General features: G+C 37.6%; 1 protein-coding gene across 1 annotated transcript in view; it reads right to left on the bottom strand.

Moving 5' to 3' along the window:
* Positions 1-22,061, bottom strand: part of LOC140146039 (zinc-regulated GTPase metalloprotein activator 1-like) — a 191,864-nt gene that overhangs the window by 116,035 nt on the left and 53,768 nt on the right. The window contains exon 11 of the mRNA XM_072167781.1: positions 19,062-19,127. Coding sequence (XP_072023882.1) covers positions 19,062-19,127 — 66 coding nt within the window. The remainder of the gene's footprint in view (positions 1-19,061; positions 19,128-22,061) is intronic.

Raw genomic sequence — 22,061 nt, 5'->3', positions numbered from 1 at the left:
GCCTATTCTATATACAATATGTCAACATACTTCTTGAATCAACGTGATAACTAGGCGGCTGCATGACCTCACGAAAAAACTTGAACACAATTTTTGATTTTGAATTTAGTTGAACAAGAAAAATTTGAGGGCATAGTACTTGGCCCCTGCCTAGGCTATCCCATGCCAACCTGGAGTTGATTCCTTCCTTAGTATTACCAAACTTAATCGATCAAATCCCACATGCTAGACCGGCTTTCAATAAATATTTGTTAAATAAAAACAATAGGGCAATTCATGGTTCTGAACAAGATGATCGTTTAAAACAATACAAAACAATACAAAACAAACATTCATGCTTCTGAAGCAGCAACTTGACACGTTCCTTGCTTATTAACTTATACCAATCTGACAATTGAATTCTTAAGTGTTCTTGTACTTAGCCTTAAATTTACATCTCCTTAATCCACTATATCATGTGCACATATTCAGTGTGCATTCCAAATGTTATGCATACTTTCATTAAACAATTTTGAGTACCTAACAACTGAAAGTATAATTGATGATGCTGTACAAGTGTACATACCTGTCAAATGTTCAGAATGTCAGAAGATTGATTGCAGCAACTGCAGGACTTTGGGAACAGAGGTCTATTGGTCAGATGACATTCAAAAACCAAATAGACTGTCCCTGTGAATGCTCAACATGCAACATCTTGGATTGGACAGGCAGAGTTGAAACAACACTCTTAAATCGCAATACCAGGTCAGTCATATTACTTATGACCCACAAGACAACGACGACGTACAATTGTACGTGATTTGTGATTCTTACCAGATTGTACACCATTTTATTGTTTTTAAAAGCACTTGACATGATTCTTCCATTGTACGTAGTTTGTAGATAAAGCAACGTGCAACATTCAATGTTAATTCAAAATGTTAATTCAAAATATAAGTCATTGATTGCTGCAATGTAGCTGTTACGTGGCTCCATGTCTAACTGAAGTAAACCCGTTATATGCTTGATGATGAGATCACCGTCAAATATTATTGTGGTCATAAACAAATCTCCAGTCTCACGACAAGCAACACGTCTTCCCTCCTGTTACCTGATATAATCTGCAATGAAGAACACAGAAAAAGGGAAGCAAATTGTGCAAGCAAAGGCTTTTGCATATATACAAGCCTGATTATTAATAAAACTACTTTACTATATACTAAGGAGTTGAAAATTGAATTGATCTTGAACATTTATTTATTTACCTCTTTATTTACTTTTCAACTTTTTAAATATGCCAGAAGGTCCAAGTGGAAAGGCAGTGTGCACTGTTCCCACTATCTAGGCGAGCTTCACAAAGATGCTGCCAAGTAGAGTAAAACCAAGTCTAGTAAAAACTATGCCGAGTTAATTTGGGCAAGTAAAAGGAATCGCACCAAGATCCACCAAACTTGTTTTACATCAGATGACTCTACAATTTTGCTTTCCTGATGATACATCTTCTATGAATTCCTTAAATGCCAACACCTATGCATATGTCAGAAAACCAATTGTTAATATTTTCTGTAATTTACATACGAAAGACTCTAACTTTGACCTTCACCGATTGCCTTGAATGACCAAAATCCAACAACCTTTGCATATGTCAGAAAAACGATCCCCAAAATTGTTAAATTATAATGCTGCCCTTCGATGTTAGTATTTTATGCCAGAAAGGAAATCTGTTCACATATCCTAACCCTTACCGATTGCTTCAAACAATTTTCCAGGAATTTTCATGAAAATCCAACCAAAATTTGAATTCCAGTAATTTCAAGCTTTTCCAAGAGCCACTAACATTCTTTAATCAGACTAAATGATTCACGAATATCCCACTTGTAATATCAGGATATCATATACCGCGCATCACTAATGCACATAGCGATGTTACTATATTGCATATCGCCCAACACTTGTCTCATTTAACTCTTGGCCATATTGGCCAAGATTCTATCGTATTTTTTTATTATTTTCAACTTCGGAGGGGAATTCAAACTGCTTGTCAATGTTTCCGACACTAATCACCGAAAATACGCATAACGCCCCCAAAAGCGCGGCCTGTGAATGACTCCGTCCCCACGATTGGACAAAGCAGGGGCATTATGCAAAGCAGGAGTCACAGCACACCTCGCATGGCTCCGCCTCTTTACCTTTTCAGGACTGAAACCCTGGGATTAATTTATAATCCCTGCAATGCCCTGGAATTATTGCAGCAACAACAATACAGTTTGTTTATATCTAAAACCATCAGCATGATTATATAAAGTTGCTGTTTCTGATCCATGTGTTTTTAACCAGGCATTGATCTTTCCCGTCCATGGATTCGATAAATCAAGCATGTCGAATTCTGCAATCTATACCACGCGCCTATTTCATCCTGCAGAAGTCCGATGTTTTTTCTCTCAATTAAGTTGATACATTATGTGAACGATGCAAATTATATGTGAAAACCCACTAATTAAACTAAATAATAAACATTTTAATCATAACTGCTCCTTATTGGCACTCAAATTTCGATTCGGACACAGCTTGATATCGCAAGTTCCACAATGTAAATATCTTTGTTTATGTGATACATGTTCGAATGACGTCATTCCATTTAAATAAATAACTTATGTAATTTCTCGTAAATGGGTTGATCAATAATAATCTGTTGATAGCACGCCACAGAAATTGGCTATTTGCAAAATCCCCAGGACTGATTGACGGTAAACAATTTACGCAATCATCGAGACCGCCATTTAGTATTGCCAAACCCGCGATTTGGTAGCCCAATTGGGCGAATTTCGATTTTTATTTATTTATTTGCGACTTTTGACAATTTCCTGGCCTCAAAAAAGCAATGATTAAGGAAAATTTTTACGACTTTTTAACATTTGGCTCCCATAAAGTTAAACCAAATTAAACCATTCTTGGAGACTTTTTGATTATTTGGGCAGCAATTCAAGCAGAAATTTTTTGCAATCTTGTTTTGCGTTCTGCTTGTGTGAATATCACAGTTTGAAAAACTTAAAACCGTGTCAAGTGAAATTATAAAATAAATCGCTTTTCAAATGTTATTTATACTTCCAATGCCCAATTTTTACAAATGTGTTCTACCTATAGGCTTTAGCCTTAGGCCTAGGCCTGCTATTAAAACCCGGGATTGATTATAAAAGCAAATTTCTCACCGAATCAACTCATCATCTTGACTGCTCTCAACACCGCTGCGGATAACGCCCGACGCTGGGTGACCCACGTAAAATTGTCACATTCCGCATTTAAAATACCAGCAACTTCGCCTCTCTATCACTCGGGTTAGTTTTGTCCAACTATTTTTATTATTTTATAAAATATTTAAGAGAATCCCAGACAATGTCACAATTTCCACTTGCCGCAGTACCATCACTATGATAATATTGACGACTTTACTTGATTGCTGCAGCTAGTTGTTTCGTATGCGTAAATTAAACAACGATTTTCCGTTCATGTAAAAAAGACTTGAATCGTAAGGGAACCAAACTGGAACTATATCATTAGCCTATGATCGCACTTGTACTTTCATAACTGATGAATTATCAGCCATGCACCTGGCGAGATGCTCTCGGTGATAGCGCAAATAGACATAAAATTCGATCCAGCTGGTGGTATAGACTCCTTTTCTCCCAATGTTCCACTCAAAGTTCTTGAAATTCCAAACCGCCGCACATATTTTTGTTGTATTTTTCCGATGAAAACCATCAATGAAAACATGGTCCACGCCACGAAATATTGTTGTAAATACACTTCCAAATTAATATAAGCTACTGGGATTACTACTTGTAAAATATGCAAACTAAAAAACTTCCAAAAGAAAATTTTTTAAACACAACCTAGTCTTGTTGAATCTGACAAAATAATGACGAAACAAGAAACGATCGGAATGCAAAACATCGCCTGTGTACCACGTGACTTAGCAACAGTACACAAATTCACACAATAGGCCTTACCAACGGGGACTACAGCATTTATTCTGCAGGGGTTAAATTGGTTTTCAATTGATGGGATTGAAAACGTTATTAAAATACCCTGTGAGAAACAACACATATTCACATTCCCATTAATACAGCATTAAATTTTTGGGATTAAAAACAATTATCAAGTTCTGCCAAATGAAACATGGCTCAATCCTAATCATTCATTTTATAGCACTAACTGGAGATAAAAGACAATGTCGGATAATCTAGTCACAAAATCAAAGATTTGACCAAATATTAAAATTTGACTTTCATTGCCAGTTAGAACTAACTAAAAGATTAGGATTTAGCCACGTTTCATTTGGCAAATTGATAATATTATTTTAACCCAAAAACAAAATGAAATAGCAATTTCTTTTCATTATTTAGCTCATTTGTTTGGCTGAAAAATTAAACGAGCTGATAGTGAAAACATTTTGTGACAAAAGTAATATTATAAGCCTTCATGTGTAAAATTTCCAAATGGCACGCCCAAAATTGCATTCCCCCCTGGCCTGCCAAAAAGTGCTCCCAAAAACATTTGCCCCCCTTTGCACATGCCAAATGTTTGTCTTCCCAATTTGCAATGCAAACCTTAATGGTCTACAGCCTAACAGGGTGTCCCCCCAAAAAAAATCAGAACCCTCATTGTGCCCTCTTTTTTCCCTATTTCGGAAAAGTTGATCGAATATATTTTGGTATGCAAAGAAACCTTGAATTGTTAGCTTTAATAAAATATTTCAATCGGATCACTACTTTTGAAGATTATATGCTCTTTTTTAAAGAAATATACCCATTTTCACTCTGTCCATGGAGGAAGTTGGCTACTTCAAAGATTCAAAAGGAGTACATGTACCATGCATGAATATCAAACATTTCTTAATGAAAACTTTATCAAATAACTTTATTCAGGGAATGGGCTTTACCGGTGAACTTATAGGCTATAGCTTTTACCCCGGAGGAAGAAATCAGATGGTGTGAGGTCTGGTGATTTTGCAGGCCACTCCAAAGCATGACCCATCCCAACCCCGGGATCCCAACCTCTCTGGTTGTTATCCGTGGACAGAGTGAAAAACAGGTACATTTCTTTAAAAGGGCATATCTTCAAAAGTTATTAAGGGATCTGGAATGAGCGTTTTGAGCGTTTCGACAGTATTTTTGTGAGACATGAGAGCACATCAGACATATCAAATTGCATTCTGAATACGAAGAATGTCTTTCTGATATCAAATAATTTTGAAATTCACGATATAATACAAATTTTATGACAAATTATTAAAATTTGATATTTTTCACATTTTTGATATATAACAGTCCTCGAAGTAAAATTTATAAATCCAATGATATATTCTTAAAGTGTATGTAGCTGGGAGGAAAAGCCGACGAACAATTGAAAATTTTGACCTTTCATATTGAAGATAAGGCCCTTCACAATTAATTCTTAGTTTCCTGTTTCATGGTTGAAAACCAGGGATGAGGCGACTTTAATTATTAATTATCTTTTATTTTTTTTATTTTAAAATAAGTGGTCGCAACCTACATCAAGCCATTTTGACAAGGAGCATGCACTTAATTATTTTACTACTATGTTTGATTTTATACATAAGTAATGGTACAATTAGGTTCTATGTTTATTCATCATTATAGATGATATGATCAAAGTCAGAAAGTAGTCATTAAAAGTTATTTTTAAAGAGAAAATCCAAAATATAAATAAAATAATTAAATATTTTGCAATTCTCTACTTTGGACGCGGGCCAAAACAGGAAACTAAGAATCAATTGTAATTGGCCTAAGGATTTTTTTCCCAAAAAGACCTAATTTTTTTAATGTTTTTTTTTGGTGTTTCATGGCACTAGTATTTAGTAAGCATTTCAATCTTCCACACAGTTTCATGACACTGGTAAGCATTTTTTAGTTATGACCTTTTGGTTAACCAGTGCATAGGTCCAAAATAATATAGGATAAAATTGAATACCTGAGTGGAAGAAGGGCCCAACTCCATCAAAACTGTTTTCGAGATATTAAGAAAAAACTTAATATTTGGAAAAGTTTTATAGGCAGAATGTTTTCATCTTCAGAGGACCTTTAATACATGAACATACAATATTACATACATTCAAATTATAAAAGATGTTTCCATGGCAACGCGTACAGGTCTTAATACTGAGCTGGAGTTGGGCCCTTCTTCCACTAATATACTGCAACTACCAGTTTCGTAAGCAGATGTGTTATAAATAGCTACGGAAATTTGGTAATTATCCATTAATTACACAAATAGAAGCATGTAATATGTTAACAAGAAAGTTTATTGTAGTGAAAAGCAGATTTCATGGATGAGCAAAATTCCTCTTTAACCCAATATTTGTGGAAGAAGGGCCCAACTCCATGGAGTTGGGCCTTTCTTCCATGAAAACCACGATTAAGTGTATGTGGAAGACTATTTAGAGAGTGGATTTTGGCTCATCTTTCACACACAAGGAAGAACAATCTGCTGGCAATAAAATGCTGGATCTAACTCATTTTTGTAAAAAATTGGAGTTGGGCCCTTCTTCCACTCAGGTATTCAATTGTATGCATTACACATTTGGTACTAGTATTTGATGGGGACACTGCTCTGTGTGCACTTCCCAATGCTCCGTGTGCACTGCCCCATCAAACACCCAAATTCACCTTCATTTTGGGCTCAAATAGTTTGAAGTTTACATTTTTTTGTATGCCAATGCAACAAACTATGCTCATCCACTCCTAAACTTTAATGCTTCTGCTGCCACCACCACAGCACAAAATAACATGGTGATTTTATGCTCTCAAGAACTGATTTACACCCTGAGCCTACTTTTTGACATTTTGCCCTGGCACAAATATTGATCATTAACAATTATTGATTAGATGAATCACATAGTCATGATATCCAAACCTGAGACTAAAATATTAGTCTCAGCCCAAACACATGCATATATGGTCGAATCCAACCAAAAGTGTCCACGGGCCAAAAATAAAAGTCCTAAATAAAAATGTCTCCACAATTTGTTCCTTTTGCCCATTGATTGATGACATATTGGCCTTATAGGAACCAAAAGTGCCATTACTAATCTTGAAAAATAAATCCAGGACGTGTGATAGTAAATGTGATATCAAAACCCAATGTTACCTACGAATACCACTAGGATGCTTTCACTATCGCAATACTAATCAACCTAAAACAAATGGAATATTCCCATTAACGCTTTTTTTGTTTAATGTAGACCACATGGTGTCAGGAAAATGCTAACTCAACCAGAAAATATTTGTTTTTATTTTTATAACGCGATCAATATGATCTTAGTCAATTTATGCTAGTTTATTTTTGAAAATGAAGTTTAGGTCAGTTTCTGTATTTTATTTATCAAATGAGTATGAATCAATTTACACATTGTATAAGAACGAGAATGATATATGTTTTCAAGAATATTAGGAATTTTACGCATACACCTAACGCTTTATACAATGAAAAAGTGAAGAAACCCGGGTATTCGTAGGTAACATGAGCGATTTAACAATATCTATATTGAGTTTATAGGTTTAAATTTTGCTATTATGGTAATGAATTAATAAAATGGTAGTTTTAGATCCCTTTCAGATGGTACGTCCAAATGAATAAATGCTATTACCTTAGATCAAATTTTTTTTATGCTTTTAGCAAGATTTTGACCACTCCATTTTGATATACAAGTAGTTAATCAGCAATTTTACATAATAAATAATTGTTGAATGAATCCATATATGGGTAATAATAATTTCCTAGGGAACAGCTTAAAGTTTTTGACAATTAATTTCCATTGGTAGGGACACTTCATTACACATGTCATGTATTATCCTGTATTCGTAAGTAACATTTCAGTATTTGTAGGTAAGAATTAGACTTTTGGTGGATATCGCAATCAAAACTTCATTTTATAAAGCACTTTGAATGTATTATTTTCTTTATGTGCATTTATTGATACTTTAGACCCTATCATGTATTAATAATGTCGGTTCACAACGTTGAAAGAGGATTGAAGTAAGAAACAAAGGCACTAAAGTGACTTTAATTTGCTTAATTGCACACAAATCGCTTAAAACCGTTATTGCAGACTTGTGAAGTCCATCTTGGAGTCAGTTACGCTTGTGGCCTTTCGTTTGAGGGCAACTACAATTAGCTTTATACCAGGGTCCATCAATGTGTTGTCTAGATCATGAGACAATGAGAACAGTCGTTTTTTCCATGGTATTCGTAGGTAACCTTAGCGAAAACGTCAAAAGTTACCTTCGAATAAATCAATTTGGACACAAATTACTAAGAAACCAGAAGGTCGGTAAACATTTAAAATGAAGCACACATGACAGTTGACAAATCCAAGTATTTATCCCCTTCTAATCTTCTTTGAATCTGATTTTTCTTTCAAATGAGCAGACCGTCGTCTATTTCAGTACATATTTTTCACCAATTAAGCCGTATTCAGTTTGGCATGGTGGGCATGTGTGTGAATTCGCAACTTTCATTGACATATGATTTGATAGCAAACATACAGGCCTTCGTTATGTACCAATATGGGCATTGGCATGAATGGCGGTGTTTCACAATACTGTCATGATGTCAAAGTGTATTCGTAGGTAACATTCGGTTACCGAAATTTACCTACGAATACTTGCTTTTATTGTTGACATCTCAGAAATATTTAAACGCAGGTTATTGAAACTCGGTAGAAATAAAGAGTGTATTACCCTGCACCTATTGCTTAACTATTGTTTACTATTCTCTCACTTTGTGGAAATGGCACAGCTTTTAACATGTATTCGGAGGTAATGCATATTTTTTACCACCCCTCCCTTTGTGCCATTTAGAATTTCTGGCAGCTAAACACAATAATAAAGATGTCCGAATGCAATGCATTTCAGTATTGGACATATCAAAGCTTGTATCAATTATGCATTTATTAGTGATTTCCATTTTTAAAGATATATCTAGTGCTATGAAAAATTGTATTCGTAGGTAATGTAAAAAATACCACTCAAAAATTATCACAAAAATTCATAATTATGTACAAATATGTGAAAAATTGAACAGGCAATCTTTGAATACACACCTTTCAGGAAATCAATTTAGATTCAATCCAATGACTTCTTTTCATAACTGATTTAGATGTTTTAAAAATACTTTAAGAAATATTTTGAAAAAATGGGTAAAAATAGCATGTTTTGGGGTCTCTGTGTCTAAATTTTTCACAGAAGGGGTCTTATTATATATGGCGCGAAGCGTATGATCAAGGCGAATAAACACAATACAAAAAACGAATGCCAATTGATTAATACTTTTAAGTTATGGCCCTGAACATGCCGTGTACACTTTTCGTTGGATTCGACCATATATACAACATTCATACAGTGGCGGCGCCAGGAATTTTTTTCAAGGGGAGCATGGGGGGCAAAGTGAATTTCAGTTGTTTTTCGTCTGTGCCCGTAATTTTATTTTGCCCCCCCCCATGACCAAGAAAGCTGGCTACGCCCCTGATACATCCGTGAAATAACTTGTGAGACCTGGTTTGAAAGCAAGAATTATATTCTATGATGTCATGAACTTAATATGGACAATTTAGGCCTATAGTATTATAGACATAAGGCCTGTAAGAGTGACACTGATAAAAATGATAAGTGTATTGCAGATCTTTTTTAAAAATTTGTAACAAAGTTGAAACTGCTTTTGTAAATAAGTTTAATCCACTAGTAAAATAAAGCATTACCTATAGTCGAAACAATCAAATACAGACGGGGGGGGGGGGTCGAAAAAGTATGACATACCAAAATCAAAATTTTCCAGCCCCCCTACCAAAGTATTTATGGACGTTCCCCTGCTTTTACATGATTCACTAAACAACCCACTAGAGTTGTTTGTCAGGTTTGTACAGGCAATTTGCTGGGGTCACCTCCATTGAGGTTTGCAGTAAGTGTGGTCCCATATCTTCCCCTTAGTAGATCAACTCAATGAGATGTCTGACATTATGGAGGCTTTGGTGCAAGAAAAGCCTATCTGCAATAGCTGCCTTATAGACAATTTGACCATTTATCTTACTATAAATAGGGGAATGTTGTATGTATCTATCTATGTATCTATGTATGTATCGCTATAAAGGCTCCGTCAGTTTCGATCCAAATGTCGCCAAATTCATACGGGAGATCGAGAAATATACGGGAACGTGTTTAAACTTTATTTGGTTGAAAACGGTCAAGAATTGGCTGCAAAAACAGTGAAAATATGGGTAAAAACGGGTTTTTGTTATGAAAATCGGTTACCAGCCTACGCGTCACTGCAGCTGGCGGCGGCGTGCGTAATGCGATGATACGCCAATGCGCTTGCAGAACGGCGCAGAGCCACACGATTTATGAGCCAGAGACCAGTGGACATGATAATAGGAAAGAAGGAAAAATAATAATGGACAAAAAGGTACATGGACGGGTCACGGGATGAAGCGGTACTATAAAGAAAAATTAAATTAAAATGAGGACAAAGAGGTACGAGTAATTAGACCAACGGGTTAAAGTAACTAAATATAACATGGAAACGGAAAATCACAAGCTAAGCAAAAGAAACTAAAAAAGAAAATGTAAGAGACAGGTTTAGAAAAATAAAATGTACCTTTTCAATGATTTTACCTGTTCAGTAATTATTCCTGTTATGGTGAACGCTCCCATCTAGAGGGGACCCGCACGAAGCGCGGGTATCCCGCTAGTATAATTAAAGACCAAATTAAAAAGACTAGTTTGCATCTGACATCATGACAAAGGCGCGCGCAGTATGGCATTTTTGGTCTGATTATTTCGGTCTTCAATTATAGTGCAATCTATATAGTACATATGACACCTGGCAGCTATTGCAGAAAGGCCTTTCTTGCTTTAATCCGCCGATATGATGAATATGATATGGCATATCTGCAATAGCTGCCCTATAGACAATTTGACAATTTCTGCATTCTGTAGTGTACACATATGACACCTGGCAGCTATAGAAGGTAGGCCTTTCTTGTTCTACACCCTGCCCAATATGAATCTAACAGGGTTATGACATCAAGTAAACATTGTTGTAGAGGATGTGGAATCCAGTCCTGCATGGCTACCATTAAAGTGGCCATGTTCAGTAGCATAGCCAGGATTTTGTCAAGAGTGGGGGGGGGGGGGCAGAAAACTTACAAGGGAGATTTGATATGGGTGACATGATCTGAAGATGGAGAGGTGAAGTGAGGCCGGGCTTCTCTTTGGTGAGATAATTAAAAACAACAACAGCAACAATGGGCCAATCAATATAGACACCAATTGAATTAAGATACCAGTTAATTTCTCCCCTGTATGCCCCTATATCCTAAAAACAAAGACAAAAATGTGAAACTAAACTAAATCAAAATTAAAACCAACAGCCAATTATACCTGTACCCTTAACTCTAAGATCTCATTGTAGAAATCGGTCGAAAATGCAAGGACGAAGGAAGAAACGAAATTAAAAGTTGCATTTTAATGTTCTAATCAATGGAAAGCACGGCGCTCACGCTAGTTATCTTGTTCAAGAACACTTCGTGAACACATTAATCATCTTCCTTGGGATTTTAGTTCATCATATTTTTATTTCTTGACCAATTTCAACGAAAACGTTCTGAAACGATGCAAATAGCTAGCTGCTGGATCTAGTTATGATATATCCATCTTTATTTAGGATATAGGCCTACAGGGGTGAGAATAACTGGTACCTTGATTCTTCAGCTCTCTGTAGCTATCGTAGCTCGTGTATTTTGTAATATAATAATATATAGATAAATTTCGGATTTAGGGCCTATATAGCGCCTTTTTCCAGGTATTGACAGATTCAAAGTGCTGTAATTTCGCTGCCATGGTGAATCATCACAATCAGATCGCATCAACTAAGCCAGTTGCAGCCGAATCGGTAGCACTACTTTTAGGCTCTGTTGCTTTTATATCGGGTGCAAACCTATCTGCACTTAGATTGTAACATCCACCAATTATCTGTGCAGCTCCCCAAGTTCCAATGGGTGAAGGAAGTTTTTGATAACCAAACAAATAATCACTGATTTTTTGATAGCAGGAGGAAACTGTAGGTCCCGGAGAAAACCTGTGAGAGCGAGCATGGAATCAGGATAAACCAAATGCCCATACAGTCCTTGGGCCCAGCCGGGGTAGTCCGACGAATAGGACCTGGTTTTTTTCTCAGTTACCAACTATCACTGCTCAGGCTCTGATTGCTCAAGAAAGATTGATCGCGAAAGTCCAGTGACCACGCCGCCCGAAAAAAAAAACTGAAGGCCTCCCGGCATTATTTTAACCATCGCCTGTCAAACAAAAAGTTGGTGATTTTCTATCATCAATTTGTGAGGTAATCAGTGGTGTCAAGTTAACTTGTACCGAATCTCGGTACACCAACGTCGATATTGTAGGACCTTTTTTTTTCGGGCGGCGATGGTCACTGGACTTTCGCGATTCGTCTTTCTTGCGCCATAGATATGAGATAGTGGTCATAGTCTGAGGTGAATATTGTCTGGGAAATAAGAAAAAAAGGTCCTACACGTCGGACTAAGCCGGGGCTTGAACCTGGGACCTCAGTGGTGCAAGGCGAGGGAACTACCTGTGCGCCAACTCACTTTCCTAAAAGACTGGACAATGAATTTTCCCTGGACCCAAGCATGTTTACAACAAATAAACAATAACTTTGCATAGACCTCACCAATATCCCTTTAAATAAGTAGAGGGTTGCATTGCCAATTGTTGCATTTGTTGACAGAGGCTTCATTACCATGATGCTGAGGCAACATCTGTTACAAATGCTGGAGATGTTTGGATAACCTTCCATGATTGGGGTTCCTCTGTCATCACTAACTCCTGTCTTGGTTCTTTGGTTTGGTGTGTCTATATAGATGGAGATGTGTAAACTTGCTTGGCCTAGTCCCTAGCTGTTGCCATGTTTAAAAATCAAATGTTTAGGCATTTATAGACTGCTTTGCATACACCACAGACACAAATCACTCACAGCAAATCTCCACAACTCCTGGGCCCCAGCCAGTGGTGTGTGCAAAGGGGGGCTTTTGTTGGTCATTCGGGGGAAATCGGTAATTTTCGGCGGAAATCGGTCATTTCTTACACCTTACACTCCTAATCAGACTCCATTCGGGGGAACTGAACAACTTGCCCCCCCCCCACTTTCAATGTGCTGTGCACGCCACTGGCCCCAGCTATTCCCTTCCATAAAACATAAAACACATTTACATTTGTTTAGATGGCAGTGATTCTTGTTCTGTTATCATTGAGAGATGAGTTGGTGTTGAAGTAAGAATTTCAAAAGGGGCTATGAAGTAGACTGGGCATCTAAATACGAGTACAGCAGCTGTGCATACATAGCTGCTATGTATGCTCTTTTGGATTGTCATGTATTGGCACAAAAACTCCTGTATTGGTCTTGGTTCTTGAAGGGTCTTTACACACTGAGATATCTATACTAACTTACTTGGCCTAGGCCCTGTTGCCGTGTTTGAAAATCAAAGTTTTAGGTGTTTTAATACAAGCAGAGCTTCCTAGGCGAAATGTCAACCGTGCTAGCATGGTCAACCATGGTCAACCATGGTCAAAACATGGTTGACCATGGTTAACTATGGTCAGCGATGATCAGCCATGGTGGCTTGACCATGGTCACCATGGTATACCATGGTCGACCATGCTTTAGCATGGCCGAGCATGGTCAGCCATGGTCTTCACCTCACTTGACCATGGTTGACCATGGTCACTTTTAAGTATACCATGGTCAACCATGCTTTATCATGGGTGAGCATGGTCAGCCATGTTCATCACCTCACTTGACCATGGTTGACCATGGTCACTTCAAGTATACCATGGTCAATCATGCTTTAGCATGGTCAGCCATGGTCATCACCTCACCTGACCATGGTCACTTCAAGTATACCATGGTCAACCATGCTTTAGCATGTGTGAGCATGGTCAGCCATGGTCATCACCTCACCTGACCATGGTTGACCATGGTTACTTCAAGTATACCATGGTCAACCATGCTTTAGCATGGCTGAGCATGGTCAGCCATGGTCATCACCTCACCTGACCATGGTTGACCATGGTCACTTTTAAGTATACCATGGTCGACCATGCTTTAGCATGGCTGAGCATTGTCAGCCATGGTCATCACCTCACCTGACCATGGTTGACTCTGGGTAGTGAATGAGAAAAAGCGCCTCTGTTGTTATTAATCGTATTTAATGCGATTTACAACGCTTGTGAATAAATATTTGACACCATAGAATATAAAAACTAGTAATTTGATAAGTTAAAATAAGATTTTCAACGGAATAAATCTAAATAATTATAATGATTATGCAGTTTATTCCGTTCAATATTTACCCCATAATTTCCCTCATTCTTCAGGCCCTGCCCTCTATCGGGTGCTAATTTAAAGTTTAAGCTTGATTGCTATTGTTTCTTTCTATTGTTTCTTCCTTGATTGCTTAATTGTTTCTTAACCATGGTCAAACATGCAAATTTTTGACCATGGTTGACCATGGTCACTTTAGATAGACCATGGTTGACCATGGTCACTTTAGATAGACCATGGTTGACCATGGTCTCTGGCCGTGGTGCCATTTTTCAAAAACATGGTTGACCATGGTTGACCATGGTCAAAAACATGGTTGACCATGGTCAAAAACATGGTTGACCATGGTCAAAACCCTGGTTGTTGAACTATGGTTGACAATGGTTCAACCATGGTCAAACATGCTAAGTTTTAACCATGGTTGACCATGGTCACTTTAGATAGACCATGGTCTCTGGCCGTGGTGCCATTTTTCAAAAGCATGGTTGACCATGGTTTGACCATGGTCAAAACCCATGGTTGAACCATGGTTGACCATGGTTAACCATAGTTCAACCATGCCTTTTTCGCATAGGTTAGGACTTGATTAGTTCCTCAGATGTCGATGTCCAAACAGCAAGCAAGTTAGCACCGACATCGAGGCTGAAGGCCTAGGATATTAATATTAATATTAGAGTAACTCTGGCAGTTATCAGTAAAAATCCTAAATCGAACAGTTGGCATCTTTTAGCTTACAAATGTTTGTGCATACTAGTAATGCTTAAGGGGGTACTACACCCCTGTGGTAAATGTGTGACTATTTTTGCATTTTCTCAAAAATAATAACACACTGGTAACAAAAGTTATGTATATTATTGGGGCAAGGAATCCAATTACTACACTGAAATTTCAGCGACTCAAGACAAGCGGTTCAGTATATATGATAGGAAATGAGGTACATCCTAGCGGTACCTTATTTCTTATCATAAATAACGAACTGCTTGTCTTGGGTCACTGAAATTCCAGTGTAGTAATTGGATTCCTTGCCCCTATAATATACGTAACTTTTGTTACCACTGTGTTATTAGTTTTTGAGAAAAACACAAATTTATCGAGGGGTGTAGTACCCCCTTAACGGAACACATAGGCCTACATGTTTTCACTTTGATGGGCGCATGGCTAAATTTTAATCTGGAGGTACTAGCTAATCTCCATGACGACACACCACAAACAAACAAACATGTCCAAGTGTAGACTCCTAATTAGGTTGCTCCATAAACCAACCAATAGGCCTATTTGTCACCCAATATCAAACAAAACATCACAGAACAATGTACTATACCTATAGGTTTGAGTAGTGTTCAAAGGCCATTTTCATGCACCACCACCCCCCCACCCAGTAAATTATTTTGCCCACCCAGTAAATTCAACTTGCCCATTGCTCAAAAGTGCCCATCCAGCAAAGTATTTTCCATAATTTGAGGGCAAAAATAAATTAAATTGTTAACCCAGTTAATTATCAATATTTACCTCCCTGGTGCATGTGCAGTATGATGGGGAAAGGGCACATTTGAACAGGTATAAATGTATTCTTCTCTATGCAAACTAGCTGGCAACCCTATCACCACCATTCAATGTGTTACCACATCTGGTTTTATCATGAGTGGCTTGCCATACCCTCAGGCTGTACTGTATATCACATGTATAAATTTCAAATTTACTACAGATTATGTTATTTTTGTCAAGAAAATCAACAAAAAGATGAATTATCCAATCACCTGTGTATGACACTTTGGGGGATTCTAGCTTTACCCAGCTAGGATTTAGAGGGACTTATGCAACCTGTAAACTTTTGGCAAGAAAAAATAGTTGGTAGTAACTAAATCCATTTTGTGTACACTTGGCTTATGAGTTGGAAATCTCTCAAATCTCTTCAAGATGAGAATGGTGGTGTGATGGTGGTAAATGTATGAAGGGCAAAATGGTTCACTTCACATGTGAGCTGTTTTTAGTGGGGGGGGGGGGGTACTAGAGGTGTAAATTAACGGTTATTTGTCTAACCGTTTAAACGGACCACAATCCGGTCGGTTAACCGTGTTAACGTATGTACGTATTTTTCAAGTTTTCGGCGACTTTGGAGAACCACTGGACCTACCGTATTGTCTGTAATAAACACTCTCCCTCTGATAAACGCCCCCTCCATTGAAATATTGACAAAAATGCAAACATTTCCATGCCATATTGTTTGACTTTGAGTAAGCTTAAAACTTGCATCAGTCATGTCATTGACGATCACTAAATTAAATTGCATGGACAAAACCTACTACGACTCAAACTTCCATCCATTTCATTGCCTAATTATGGTAGAATTTCACCAGATTGTTGCTTGATGATGTACTTACAGGTGTAAATTTGTTGTATTTACCACAAAAATATCATTAACACGCTGTTTTGTGGGCGCCGCCTTTATTAGGTCCTTTCTACAGGAGCACCATCGTGAAATTTCACCCGATTTTAAAGTTTTTTCACTTTTTTCAATTCATTTCCAATCAAAGCACCCCTTGTGGAAAAACAATACGGTAGGTCCAGTCGAAAAAAACTTTCGAAAACTTTGAAAAAAAATTTTTAAAAAAGAAAGATTTTTTTACGGTAGGTTAAACGTGAAACGTGTAAACGTAGACACCCTTAGGGGGTACGGGTAGCTGCAGAATGTGGTCTTGCGAACATGTAGACCCTGAACCCCAACTTGTGGATCTGCCTCCACACAGATAATATTTACAAGTGGAACTTTCAAACACAATTATTGTTCTCCAAATTGTATCAACTGTTCATCATGTTATGTAAGTTAAACTAAAGTTGATTTTGTGTACCAGGGGAGTACCAATGCAGCACCACTGCTGGTGGGGCCTGTGCAGTAGCAGTATTGGTACTATGTAGGTACTTAGTGTGTACCAATCAGGTACCTTGGTGATGGTGTATCTGTGCAGGCGACCATAATAAGAATCTAGTTGTGTACGTCTGTAGAAACAATGGTGGTGCCAAGCCCGGGATGTCAAGCGGGGGATGGGGAATTACCTCCAAATTTGGGTTTGCTACCCTCCAGTACCCATATTCGGAATTAAAAAAATGATGAAATTCCACTATTTTGGGCAAAAATTTTTTGCCATTTTTTTTTTTTTTTGATTTCACTCCCCTGAAAACAAAAAATCCTTGTGGTGCCACGCTGTAGAAGAGACTTTCCTCAATTCCGTAAAACATGTTTTAAGTAAATGAGTAATATTGCAAGAATAATGTGACAACAAAATAATTATGTCAAGCGATGGCGCTCTTTCACTTTCACAAACGATGCAACAATTCAATGTCATTTTCATGATCTAATAAATGCTGCTGCTCTCATAATAAGCATTCTCAAGCAAGTTAGTACACAATTTGAATGGGTATGACTCTATTTCACCCACATACTAACAATAACCAGAAAACATACAACATGATTTTGTGAGGGGTGGGGAGCATCTTACATATTTTGTTGCTCCCCAAGAATTAAGAGATTCTGGGTCTTTGGGAGCTGACAGCATACCAGTAGAAAGGGGTCTTTCGGAGCTGAGTGTCAAAAAAAAAATCAAGTGTCTTTCTTTGCTTTCTGGTTAAAAATTGCTTGAAAAAAAAACTAGAAATGTGAGGAATGAGCAATTTAGGGGTCTTTTAGAGCTGAAATGATCAAATCAGGGGTCTTTCAGCACTCTGTTTTGTTCAAATTCGGAGGTCTTTCAGAGCTGCACAGTCCAAAAACAGGGGTCTTTTCAGGGGAGCATACCTGTATGGTCAATTTAATGTGTTTTCCAGATACTTGGAGCGGCCTTTAAGTTTCTCCCTAATGTTTTTATTATTGTTATAAATATGACAAAAAAATCTGTGTAAATCAGTACCCAGCTGTTCTACATGTACAACCATGGTACAACATTAAATTATAGATGGCGCTATTTCATGCTAGTGGACAGTCAATATCAGAACTTACAAAGTCACAGCTAGAGGGGGCTATTACACTCTTCTATATGGGCTCCATCTGAATGATTTCAAATGGACAGTCAACATCAAAACTTACAAAGTCACAGCTAGAGGGGGCTATTACACTTTTCTACATGGACTTCATCTGCGTGATTTCAAATGGACAGTCAACATCACAAAGTCACAGCTCCCAAAAGCCCCTGCCGAACAACTAAGGTAAAGCAAAGAAAATTGAAATTTACTACCAGTGCCGATGTTACCAATGTGTATCACTCCGCTACAGTCCTTTGATGTGTGTGAGACCATCCCACAAACCATGTACATACTGAGTTATGATCATTGCATATGCATTCGACTAATATTTCCATCATAATATTTAAACGATGGTTCCTGGGCTTTATTCAAAATCCTGGATTTTCATAAAACTACAGCACCTAAATTCTTGATTTTTGCAGGGTATATTAGTGCAATAAAGTACATAACAGTCATGTAAAAAAAAATATTTTGAAAAATATTGAGGGCAACCGCCTCAGCAAATGTTTCAACGTGGCTTTAAATACTGATTTTGCATGAAAATGATTATCGGTTCAGTAGGTCAGCAAATGAAGGGGTTTTTCCTGACCAATATTTTGTGCATCTCTAAAATATGGTCCACAAAATATGGCAACAAAAACAAAATACAGTCTTACCTTGAGCCTGAGTATTTCCATAATTTCATTTTTGCTGTTTTGCACATTTTTCTCCCAAATTAGGTTCTAGAAAAAGAAAAGAAAAAGCTTGCATTAGGCAAAAAACAAACAACAAAAACAAAACAAAAACGGTCTATGTGCAGATTTTAAGAAATTGGGGAAAAACCTTTCCTGTACAAATGAATGCCGACCCAAATGTCGAAAATTTCAGGATTTTTCTTTCTTTCTTTTTTTTTTGTTGCAAATCACCAAATATTTTGAAATAAAAAAAAGAAAGAAAAATCCTGAAAGGTCCGACCGACCGACTGTACTTGAAGGTCCATCCACCCATAGAACCATCGCCTTAACTATATATTTATTTTTATACGCTCTCCCTTTTGGGATTGAGCACTTTATTCAAAAGATAGTCTAACTTGAGTAAAATGTTGTTAATACGCTCCTGTTTTGCAGTTGAGCACTTTCTGACTATCTCCGATAGACAGACTGACTCTGAATAGTCTTTGGCTGTGTTGACACCATGGAATGTATATTCTTTTACATTCCCAAGTGATGGTAGTCCACCCAAAGCATTTCATTGTGTCGTCTGACGATTGCCTTTTAGGCATGAAACTCAGAGTAACGACTACCTATTCTGGAAGGTCTGTTCTTTGAATTTTTATACGCTCTCCCTTTTGGGATTGAGCACTTTATTCAAAAGATAGTCTAACTTGAGTAAAATGTTGTTAATACGCTCCTGTTTTGCAGTTGAGCACTTTCTGACTATCTCCGATAGACAGACTGACTCTGAATAGTCTTTGGCTGTGTTGACACCATGGAATGTATATTCTTTTACATTCCCAAGTGATGGTAGTCCACCCAAAGCATTTCATCGTGTCGTCTGACGATTGCCTTTTAGGCATGAAACTCAGAGTAACGACTACCTATTCTGGAAGGTCTGTTCTTTGAATTTTTATCGCTCTCCCTTTTGGGATTGAGCACTTTATTCAAAAGATAGTCTAACTTGAGTAAAATGTTGTTAATACGCTCCTGTTTTGCAGTTGAGCACTTTCTGACTATCTCCGATAGACAGACTGACTCTGAATAGTCTTTGGCTGTGTTGACACCATGGAATGTATATTCTTTTACATTCCCAAGTGATGGTAGTCCACCCAAAGCATTTCATCGTGTCGTCTGACGATTGCCTTTTAGGCATGAAACTCAAGAGTAACGACTACCTATTCTGGAAGGTCTGTTCTTTGAATTTTTATACGCTCTCCCTTTTGGGATTGAGCACTTTATTCAAAAGATAGTCTAACTTGAGTAAAATGTTGTTAATACGCTCCTGTTTTGCAGTTGAGCACTTTCTGACTATCTCCGATAGACAGACTGACTCTGAATAGTCTTTGGCTGTGTTGACACCATGGAATGTATATTCTTTTACATTCCCAAGTGATGGTAGTCCACCCAAAGCATTTCATCGTGTCGTCTGACGATTGCCTTTTAGGCATGAAACTCAAAGTAACGACTACCTATTCTGGAAGGTCTGTTCTTTGAATTTTTATCGCTCTCCCTTTTGGGATTGAGCACTTTATTCAAAAGATAGTCTAACTTGAGTAAAATGTTGTTAATCGCTCCTGTTTTGCAGTTGAGCACTTTCTGACTATCTCCGATAGACAGACTGACTCTGAATAGTCTTTGGCTGTGTTGACACCATGGAATGTATATTCTTTTACATTCCCAAGTGATGGTAGTCCACCCAAAGCATTTCATCGTGTCGTCTGACGATTGCCTTTTAGGCATGAAACTCAGAGTAACGACTACCTATTCTGGAAGGTCTGTTCTTTGAATTTTTATACGCTCTCCCTTTTGGGATTGAGCACTTTATTCAAAAGATAGTCTAACTTGAGTAAAATGTTGTTATATATTTATTTAATTAAGCATATTTGGTAGTTAAATTAGGCATATTTTGTAATCTAAATACATTTGGTATTTTTTGCTAATAACCCTATCTCCCTTTTAAATCCATGTTTCTTTCTACTGATCAGGGAGGAGGTGGTCTGGAATTGTGAGTCTCTCTGGGGATGTGCATCAATGTTCTGGAATAGCACTAACAAGGTGCTGCACACAGCGTACACCGACATCGCCTGGCTAATAATTACTTGGTACAGCAGAGATACTAAAATAAATACACGGGATCGATACACGTGAATTGCTATGCACGATTTGATATTCAGACGATAAATCTTTGGATACCGGGGTAGAAAATGATGAATATCTCCCATAATTTTTTTGTTCTAAAGAAGCCATATTTAGATCATTGCACTTGAACATATGTGTTGAAAGGATATGATAGTCATTAGCTTGAGTATTGAGAAAGAAGTGTGCGTCTTGAACTCAAAACTGACCAAAATTCTTATTTTATATTGCGTTGGTCCTGTATGGACTACAGCGCGTAGGCTATATAGCTGCACTCACTACTCCCGTGGAGGCAGTATAAAAGTCGATGACCATTGACCTCAATGGCATATACAAGCTTACTCACACACAGAGAAATCAATTGCCCGGCTATTGTCAGTAGCCTTAGTCAGGTCCCTCGGCTCATTATGCGTCTCAAAGGTCGGAACAAAATGGTCATGCGTGGCTGTGGATTCAACCTACCATGGCGATTTCTGCCATGAAGATATCGGGCGACGACACTGTGCAGCGTACACATAACACATTAACCATGACCCAAATAAAGCAGTCAATATTTGTTTTTTATATAACACCTAAGTAGATCCTTGTCATTTGATTGGTTGATTGTTGGTCCATGACATTCAATAATTAAACTATTTTACGGCCTACGTCACTACCGCGGAATTTGGTTATATGCGCCGTGTATTTTCGTTATATGCAACATGCATTTTTGTTATATTCTGTACGTTCTATTGCACAGCTACAATGTAGATTGCATGTTTTTTTTTCTTTTCTGTCCAATCGGCCTACCGGGTTACAGGCGATTTAAAACAACAAACCTAATTT

This window comes from Amphiura filiformis, chromosome 2 (genome assembly GCF_039555335.1).
Source record: "Amphiura filiformis chromosome 2, Afil_fr2py, whole genome shotgun sequence".
NCBI classification, from domain to species: domain Eukaryota; kingdom Metazoa; phylum Echinodermata; class Ophiuroidea; order Amphilepidida; family Amphiuridae; genus Amphiura; species Amphiura filiformis.
This window is presented reverse-complemented; position numbering and strand designations above follow the sequence as displayed.